Source organism: Myxine glutinosa, chromosome 6 (assembly GCF_964187855.1).
Source record: "Myxine glutinosa chromosome 6, kmMyxGlut1.1, whole genome shotgun sequence".
Classification (NCBI taxonomy): domain Eukaryota; kingdom Metazoa; phylum Chordata; class Myxini; order Myxiniformes; family Myxinidae; genus Myxine; species Myxine glutinosa.
Window position 1 is genome coordinate 83,004,385 of NC_136266.1, and position 10,590 is coordinate 83,014,974.

General features: G+C 41.2%; 1 protein-coding gene across 4 annotated transcripts in view; it reads right to left on the minus strand.

Annotated features, from left to right (window-relative positions):
• The window catches only part of EDC4 (enhancer of mRNA decapping 4), a 143,622-nt gene that overhangs the window by 60,446 nt on the left and 72,586 nt on the right, over positions 1 to 10,590 (minus strand). For all 4 annotated transcript variants that reach the window (XM_068120489.2, XM_068120487.2, XM_068120488.2 and 1 more), the window contains exons 14-17: positions 8,310 to 8,404; positions 7,937 to 8,046; positions 3,384 to 3,611; positions 438 to 568 (exon numbers count right to left, since the gene is read on the minus strand). In XM_068120489.2, the coding sequence (XP_067976590.1) occupies positions 438 to 568; positions 3,384 to 3,611; positions 7,937 to 8,046; positions 8,310 to 8,404 (564 nt within the window). The remainder of the gene's footprint in view (positions 1 to 437; positions 569 to 3,383; positions 3,612 to 7,936; positions 8,047 to 8,309; positions 8,405 to 10,590) is intronic.

Here is a 10,590-nt window from a genome sequence, read left to right on the forward strand (position 1 = left end):
TTCAGATTTTACTAGTTTCCCGGTATTCATTTTGCCGACCTCAGCAGGATGAGCAGGCTGAGTCAACCCACCTGGTGTTAATTCAACAGCATGACAGAGGCTTGAACTCAAGATCTCAAGGCAGCCACTTTAACAAATAAAAAGGGACAGTATAATCCAGTGTATGTAGGATTGTGAAACCTCTTTGAATAATAAGTTACAGAACAAAGTGCCAATGTGGGCAAGAAGGGTACAAAGGTGAAAGAAAGAGTAAAGTGGGAGGGGGGAGGGGGTAAAAGAAAAAAAAAAGTGACTTGGAAAAGAACAGAATTGGTTTCACATAAATTAGCGAGTTGGTGACAGACGAGTAATTGGAAACAATTTTCCAACAAAAAAATTAAAAGTGCTTTATGTGTGGAATTTCATTGAAAACATTCAATGCAGAACAAATACCATACCCAGGTAAGAAGGACTGATCAGGAGTGGTAGTTTGTGGTGTGGTTGTGGTAGTAGTGGTGGCAGCGGCTGCAGTGCCATGGGCCATGAGAGATCCAATGGCAGAACACACTAATGTGGGTGATGCGGGTATCTGCGCAATGACAATAATTGGGACAAAAAATTAAAAATAGCAATGTCGATGGCATGCTGTCGCAAATACCCATGTTTCCCACCCTAAAGCAAAGTTGAAAGATGGCAAAAAGTTCAATCAGGAATGACCCAATTTAAAATTTTAAGTTAAAAATCAACCCCTGAGGCATGAACCTGAGGTCAAATACCAAAAAAAATAAATCATATATTTCATGTCTCCCAATGTTGAATGCATATACAATGTTTCATTTTAAAAAGTTTTAAAATGTTCCCGCAGTTGCATTTTTCGGCATTTGACCTTTTGACCCCACCCCATGGTGTGGGGTCAGAAATTACGCGACTCTGACACCTTCGTGCCATATGGTCATCATAACTACCAAGTTTAGTGAATTTCTGCCCATACGTTTAGGAGGAGATAGTTGACGGATGGACAGACAGACAGAAAAGCGGAGCAGATTACAACATCCACTGTTTTTTACTTTTCAAAAAGTGTGGGCATAAATATTGAGTTGCCAGCAACTATCAAAGCTTCCAATGCAGGAGCACATACAGTTAAAAGTGGTAAGTGGGAGACTCCTTCAAATTCAGTTTTTTTTAACTAGCATTGCCACAAATCAATAAGAAGTCGAAATGGGAATTGATGTCTCTTTCAAATTTCAAATTCAAATTCAAATTCAAAATGGGATTGAGCAAAGGAAGAATTAACAGGATATGGTCACATTAGTTGAAATTGTAACCATTACAGCCTATAACTGATTGATATCTGTTCACTCTGTTAAAATCCATCAACTTTCTGTTATATAAAAAAAACGACTGATTTTTGATTGAACCGTGCTGACCACTTTAGAGAGACACTTCAAAACAAAAATGAACCACACCAGTGCACCAATAATGCATCTAAAGCTTCAGGTTGATCTGTTCAACAGTTGTGGAAAAGATATTTGAATTTTTCCGAAAATCATTCATGAATTCAAGATGCCCATCAAACCTTAAAACCATTCAGGTTAGTTGCAGAATATGCACTAGATCTCAAGGTTAAGTATATCACTGCCGCAGTAAACATTTAGAACGGGGGATGATATTGCATCTGCAGAAATAAACAAGAAAGAGCAATCAGAGATTGCAGACTTATTTTTTTCCTCCACCAATTTATCCCTAGATGACACTCAAGAAATTTCATCTTGATCGGATGAAGTTTTGTACTTGTCAAATTATGATGTCATAATGGAGGCACTACGACACCATTAACATATGTTATTCCCCATTACATGGAGAGTTATTTACAATGAGCCATGTCTCAATTTTTTTCTATGCAGCACTTTCGGAGATATAGAGGTACAAATTTTTTCGGTTTTTCCAAGATGGCGCCTGTACCACGTGATCTATGACATCATAATTATCATTAAAAATTCTGCAGGAGGATGTGCACCTATGGTGAAAATTTCCTGTCAATCGGACCAACGGTTGCAGAGAAAACAATTTATTCTGTGCAGACAAACAGACAGACAAATGAAAAATCGGTCAGAGACCGAGGACTTGCCGGAATGTACTTTTTTTTTTAATCGGCCATTTTGGATCAAAATAATAATACATAAGGACATGGGTTGAATCTTTGCTTGAGAGAATGCCAACCCACTCCCCACCATCACGGTCATCTCTCCAACTCACATTCTCACGAGATATGTGGAAAGGACGACCCAAAACCAATTATCTTCTTTTTGATTCATATATAAACATCATTAAAAGTAAATAATGACCTCTGCCAAAGTTCAAACGACGTGGGTTTAATCTCTACATGAGAGAATTCCACATAGCTATTTGGGCGGTGTATAAGCTAACAGATCGCTGTCTCCATCGATCTTGCCAAGGCCGTAACACCTATCAGCTCAAAATCCTTTTAACTGTTGACTTGGTAGTATTTACAATGAAGGAAACACGTATCGGGAGTACATACGACATAGCGATTGTGAAGGTGACAGCTCTGAAGCGTCTTTCGCTTCGCATCGCAGTGACGGCGAGCACCAACATGGCGACTGTAAGATTAAAATCTGGCTTCAAGCCCCCTCACCACCCAAAATATATTCCGGCAAATCTATTCCAGCAAGTAACAAACCAACCAACCAACATACTTGCCGGAATCTATTCCGGCAAGTAACAAACGGACAAACAGACAGGGGTGAAAACATAACCTCCATCCACCTTTGGTGGCGGAAGTAACAAAATCAGGATGAATGTCCCAATGAAAATCCACCTCATCGCGGCTTCATTTAAACCGTCAAATCCCTCCGCTGTATCACTCCGCCTCGCCCCGGCTTTACGCTGCGGTCATGATTTTCACGTTTTGGGTGACCTTGAGCTTGACCTTAAGTCGAGAGAGTTAAAAATTGGGCACAGTCTATTCCAGGGCAAGGCAAATATGTGTGTAAAGTATGGCGATGCCATGTGCAACGATGTAGACATAGTACTGTGCACAAACAGACAGACAGACAAACCAACCAACCAACCAACATACTTGCTGGAATCTATTCCAGCAAGTAACAAACAAACAAACAAACGGACTCAAATGCAATACCCTCTCCTCTGGCGAGGGTAACAAATAGTCAAAATATGACAATTATCGAAACAATAAACAAAGAAAAAATGATTTAAAATGCCAGCAAGAACAATAGGCTTCTAGCCATACAAGCTTGGAAACCTAATAAAACACCAAATGAGGAAGAACAATGAGGAACACAAACTCTCAAATTAACATCTCAAAAAACAAAATGCCAAATACAGACAACTACGACAAAAAAATAATGCAATTCCCAGCTCACTTGTCCTCCGACCATAGCTCCGGCACTCTTCCTGAAATCCTCTGGCGTCTTGAGTTGTGGTTTTTCCTCCTCTAGGCCCTCTCCAGATGCTACCATGAAGGATACAAAGTCTTCCGGCCGTGCCAACTCGTTGCATACTGTCCCACCAGCTGCACCATCAGGATCACCAGAGGTCTGTTTGCTACAATTGGCCCCATCAAGGATAGGGGGTGGTGGCCTGCTGGGACTCTGCAAACAAACAATATATAATAGTACAGCAGGTTTACTCAAATTTTTGAAAGTATTGTGTACGTTATGGTAAAAGCACCAAATTTGGCACAGATCAACCTTTAGGGTATACTTGTTCATTTAAGATAGGGACCCATCGTGTCGGTGACCTACTTCCGGTATAAATCCAAGATGGCGGACATCACCATAAAATAAATACAGAAATATCCGTAATATACACAAAGAATTAAGTTAAGCACCCCCCCCGTTTTTTTACAACCTCGCACATTACAAGTTTGTTGTCGTCAAAACAGTGTAATATACCCATGATATTGCTATATTTTCTGGAGAAGTGATATTATGGTCACATAAAAACATAACAATCATGCCGTTTTCAATATTTTATTCTGAATAATTTAAGGTGAAATTTTTTGGGAATTTTAGGCATATTTTCACCTCAATTTAAGTATGGAGCTATAGGTCCATCACGGACAGTGTGGATGACGTTTATGTTTTCTAACGTACAGTCATTGTTCTGAGAAGACCTCTAGCGATCTTTGCGTCAATAACGTGTGTAGGACCCACGTGATCGGATCACTGACTCAACCAATCACTTTTTTTCACTTTGATCACTCAATTTCATCAATGGATAATTGCTAATGTCATACCAATCATTATTTGATCTCACATACCTTAGAATATATGCCAATGTATACATATACACAAAGAATATATATTAGGGGGTGCTTACCTTAATTCGTTGTGTAGGGGTGCTTAACTTAATTCTTTGTGTATATATCATTATAAGGTAGGTTAAACCACGGCAAGTCCTTATTTTTGTATATTTAAAAGTTATGGATGATGAAAATAACACTTGCCACATTAAAAAATGTGATCTTCATATCCAAAATGGTGGATCCAATATTTCAGCCACCAAAAAATGTTGATATTTATAACCCCCTTCAATCACAGACCCAGGATAAAAACTGATGAAAAAATGTCCAGACTATTCATTTTGTACGTTTTGGAAATGCTAATTATTGAAATAACACTTGCCAGCTCGAAAAATGTTATCTTCGGATTCAAAATGGCGGATCAAATATGGCTGGCAGCCAAATATATCGATAAATCTATGTTGCCTTTTCTTCCATAAACAGATTATCATATAGCAAGTTTAAGTGTGGAAAGGTTTTACTTTGGTATATATAAGGGTTGCACAAAGAATTGATACATATACAGATTGAGGAATGTTTGTTAAAAGCGAGACAATCAATCTCAGGGGCTGTTTCAATATGTGTCTAGTCCTGACAATCTCCTGAACAGGCACAGAGTGAAGTGCATTTCAGCATTGCCTTCAAACATCTGCAACGCCCACCGCATCCTTTCTTACAACCACAGTGTATCAGTTCATAGCATGACTTTGATGCTTCTGGGAGAGTGGTCCAGAGGGGCTGCCACTCAGTCAAGACCTTGGTCCATCCCCAGTCAGAAGGGTTTGGCAACTGTGGATTGGAAGACAGACACATGCTCCAGCAATGACACTGGTAACGGGCACGCTTTATGTGCTGCTCTAATGCAGCCTGTGTTGGTGGAATGTTTTCCAGCGAACGAGATTTCTGGGCGAACAGTTGCTTCCTGGCATCATTGACTCTCCTGAGTTCACTTGTTCTGCAATACATGAGGACAACAAACCGCTCTATCATTTCCATACACTTGTCATTGATAGCATTCCCCATGTTCATTGGCTCTTCAAATGCTTCTGTGACCTCAGGGTAGACATTCCATGTTAACCATGCTGTCTTCTTTCCAATACCTGCAAAGGAAGACACCGTGTGGCAGCCAGTAAGGGAATGGAACATTGGAAGGACAGTAGATTTTCGTGGGCCAATGGCTGCAACTACTTCATGGATTGCTATGCATCTCAAATTCCCACCTGTACCATTGAGGTCAATATCCATGGGTAAGCACCCGAGTTTCTGAAATTCTTTGAGATTAGTTGCTAAAGACTTGTAGCCAGTTCCAACAATAGTTTTTGTTGTATTATTTGCGGGACACACTAGAGCATCCCCAGTGTCTTTCTGGCACAGTGCACACAGCTCCCAGTCGGTGGATGCAGTTGCCCTGGGTTGCTTTGGCCTGCTTGAATGGGCAGGATCGATCAGCAGGAAAAACTTGACCATGGTGGAAGGTGAATATGTTAATCTATTACACTGTGTTCTTCTCTATTCTACGCTACTCTATCTGTAACACACAAAAATGATGTTAAAGTATCATACATACGGTAGTGACATGTAACGCAATAATAGTATTGCAAAAAAAAATATATCCCTTGAATTCCTATCATAAAAAATCATAAAACAAATCATAAACCAGCATTGGATGACATTATAACATGTTAGATCAGGTCACTGAAAGGATCAGAACATGCATGACATTATGACATGTTAGATCAGGACATTGAAAGTATCAGACCATACATGCCATCATAACATGTTAGATCAGGTCACTGAAAGGATCAGAACATGCATGACATTATGGCATGTTAGATCAGGTCATTGAAAGGAGAACATGCATGACATTATAACATGTTAGATCAGATCAATGAAAAGATCAAAATGTGCATGACATTATAACATGTTAGATCAGATCAATGAAAAGATCAAAATGTGCATGACATTATAACATGTTAGATCAGAACATGCCTGGCATTATAACATCTTAGATCAGACCATGCATGACACCATAACATGTTAGATCAGGTCATGGAAAATACATCATTAATATTATGCCATTATCTTAAGTCTTATTACTTTTGTCTTATAACTTATTACTTCTTATGAGAAGCAGCTTTGGAAAACGCCACAAAAACGCCTTGGAAGAAGTCCACGTTAGCGGCAGGAAGGGTCGTGTTATTAATCCTTGTGGGGTATATAGACTACAGTAGATCTACGGTAAGGTGCATTTGGCGACATGATAGGCATTGAGTGATGTCTGCATTCCTCCAACTTCCTTTTGTTTATTATTATAGACAGCATTAGCGACTGTTTAGAAAGGTAATCAAACGTGTTTGTAGTTTATAATATTATTTTTTTCAGTAGAGGCCGTTGGCCAGTTGCTCACACGAAAACGCCATGATTAGCTATTTAAAAGCGTTGACACGGCGTTTGTTCAAGGAGGAAAAACCCCTTGGGGAGGTGGGACATTATTATATTAATATTGTTTTGTAATAATATTAATATTACGCTATTATCATTTGTTTTGTTATTAGAAGCGACCTTAGAAAAATGCCACGATAAAGCTAATTTAACATGGATATACACCTCAACACGCATCCCCATTGGCGGCAATTGTGAGAAAACCCCGTTGAGGAGGGGGGCAAATGAATGCACTACAACCTTCATTGTGTGACCCTTAGTCCTCCTGTCAAATTTGGCTGAGATTGGAAAAGTAACGATCGAATGCACTGTGGTCAAAAATCATGAGAGACAGACAGACAGAGACACCAAATTGCATATTTTAGTATGACGATTCAGAACAGTGATGGGCATCTCGCCTGTAAACTGCCTTTGCTATAAGGTCGGCTCAGGAGAGGTCGAGGCCAATTCTGAAGCCTAGAAGGTCAAAACACTGAATCGCTTCCAGCGGTTAACCATCTGAATAGGCAAGTAAGTTTGACAATCATTCCGGAACAAAAAGGTAAGACTGAGATGCGCCTGGTTTGAAAGACCTGTTCCATTGATTTGTCAGCACAGCATGAAATTCCAGATTGGTATAGAGTGACCGGCTTCTATCTGCCAATCAGTGGAATGGGAGTACTGCTAGACACATCGTGGAGTCATTAAAAAAGGAAGGGAGAGTTTTAAGTGCAATCAGAGGTTATTAAATGTAGATTAGGAACAAGACTGGATCCAAGACACTGCCTTGAAGCACTCCACCCTCTACTTGGAGGTAAGAGGATTTCCAATGATTGAAACATGCTGACTGCAGAAGTGGAGGAAGTCAGATAGCCCAAGTAAGAATGCAGCCTTGAATTCCACCAACAAAGAGCTTGGCAAGCAAAGCAGGATGCCAGATTGTCGAAAAACTATACTCATGGTCAGACATCAGGCCGTTTGTATGAATATATGACTTGAGACCAAAAGCGAAGCTAGATTCCACAACTTTGCTTGCAATTGAAAATAAGCTAAGTGGATTATAATGGTTGTATTGCATCATTAGAAGTATACCTATCTGTACAATAAAACAATCGATACAATTGATACAACAATTGATACAACAATTATTTTTCCACTCGTGTCTATTCATTTGACAATTTTTTTTAGGACAAAAACAAACTTCAAACCAACCATTCTCATCTGTGTCAGGCCAAGTTCTGAAGAACAAGGTTGATAAGGGCCGGTGGCATCACCTCCACCAAGAGTTAAGTCACGTGGCACATCACCAAGGTCACGGAGAGCTTAAAAAATTGAAAGGAAAAGAAGAAATGACAATTAGATAGCCTTGAATAATAAATAGCCTTGATCAACATATGCTTCCGAAATAAAATGCCAATTTGAGCTGTATGACAGCAGACCAAAGTTGACAATGACAATCTCCTTGCAGGAGCACAGTAGGAGGGAATAAAACACTTTCACTCATGCAAACCGTAATGATGGTTGACTCTAAACGAATGCAAAGGTGCACTCCCTGCCCAACGAACCAAGCCAAAAGCAAACATACCAAAACCATCCTTAGAACAGATGTCATAGTTCGGGAGATGTCCACCATGCGATTCTGAAGGCCGCAAAAACAAAACCTGTACGTTCTCCAACGCCCTGTCAGAAATAAAGTCAGAGAAAGTAGGTTTGTGACACATACATGGTGGTTCATGAAAAGGACAAATGCAAAAGTAGCATCACAGCCTCAAGGATTACATAATAAAATGTCAGCCAACTGGCATATACAGAAACTGACATTTAAATCTGTTTGTAATACAGCAAACTCTCAAACGAAGCCTCTCAGAAAATATTATGCATTTAAGTTATACAAGGGCTGGCAGGATAGCTGAAAAGGTATGCACAATAGACATTGAGCTGTCGAGCCTGAGTTTGAAGCTCGACCAAGCTATTTTTCATATGCAGGCCGAAGCATCAATGTGCAACATCCATCGGGAAAATGTCAAGCAGGTGAACCCAGAAACCAGCATTGGTTGTTTGTTGGCATTAAGGATCCCATGATGTCTATCACAAAAAGGAGGGGAGTTATTGCACTTTCCAAATTCCTACTACTTCCAGTCAAACTTCAAGAATAGTCAGCCAGTTCGTGAAAAAGTGGAGTCGATAGAATTCCCCGGCCTGTGAAAAGTATATATACATATGTATACAGCAAGTTTCAGATATACGTCATGGATACGTTCCTAGAAAGTGAGGTACCGGAAGCGGTACTTCCGGTACCTCGAGCGACGGGGCTTGCTTCGATCTCTCCACGGCATCAAAGTTTGAGTGTTTTCCGTTCGTTTCTTTGTCAAATTTCCGCTGCGTATTTTGTTGTGTATGTGTTATTGTGTGTTTCTATTTGGTTTTGGTTTTGTAGTTGTTGCAAATTTGTGTGTAATTAGTCGTTTCTTTGTTCGCGCCTCGTGCGCCTCGTGCGGCCTGGTCTCTCGTGCAGCCTCCTCGTCTCGACTTGTGCCCCGCCTCGTTTTTCTTTCACCTCTGCTCCTGCTTTCTCAAATCCACGTTCTCACTTAGAGACTTTTCACAGATTGTTTTTCATGGTTTTGTTTAAATATTTATTTAAATATGTTTAAACCGCAGCCGTGATGCTGACGCCACCGCCCCCCCCCCCCACCCCCCAGAATTTCCATGTTTTAAACGTTTCCCAGTGTGTACCCTGGATAAGAATAGGTACACAGGATCCCTGCGTGTCGTAAGAGGCGACTAAGAGGGTTGGCGTCAGGAAGGGCATCCGGCCATAAAAACATTGCCTCAAAAAGAGAACCATGACAATTACAACTACATGTGGGCAGGGTACAGCCCGAAGTGGAGATCGGTTTCTGAGGTTTGGGACATGGAATGTAGGGACAATGACAGGGAGATCAGGAGAAGTGGTGGAAGTATTGGTCAGAAGAAGAGTGGACATATGTTGTGTGCAAGAGACGAGATGGAAGGGAAGTGGTGTGAGAGTGGTGAAGGGTAGGCAGGGACAGAAATACAAGTTTGTGTGGCAAGGGTGCCCGGAGGGCGTGAATGGTGTTGGTGTCCTGTTTCCTGAGGAGTTTGTAGACAGTGTGGTGAGTGTGACTAGAGTGAGTGATAGGTTGATGATGGTGAAAATGATGATTGGAAAGCTCTTGGTGAACGTCATCTCGGGATATGCTCCGCAGGTTGGTCGGAGCGATGAAGAGAAGGACAAGTTCTGGTGTGCGACAGAGAAGCTGATGGAAAACGTGAAAGATGAGGAAGTTGTTGTGGTAGGAGGAGACCTAAATGGACATGTGGGAAGGAGTATGGATGGTTTTGACGGAGTTCATGGGGGTTACGGATATGGTGTGAGAAATGGAGAAGGTGAAAGGATTTTGGAGTTTGCTGATTTGTAATACTCAGTTCCAGAAAGAGGATAATAAGCTTGTTACATACACGTCAGGTGGGTCGACGACAACCGTTGACTACCTGATGGTGCGCAGGCGAGATAGGGGGCACCTCCGGGACACAAAGGTGATCCCGGGGGAGGAGGCTGTTTCACAGCACCACTTGGTTGTCTGCGACGTAAGGGTGAAAGGTGCGAGGAGAGCTCGGCGGGTGAAGTACCAACCGAGAATGAAGGTGTGGAGGTTGAAAGAGGTGACAGTAAGGGAGGCATTAAAAGAGAGGCTGAGTAGGGTCGAGGATGATGTGGTTGAGCTTGAAAGTGGTTGGATGTCAATGAAAGCTAGTCTGTTGGGAGCCGTTGGTGAGGTATGTGGATGGACAAAAGGACCACCGAGGCACTCGGAAACATGGTGGTGGGATGATGAAGTTGG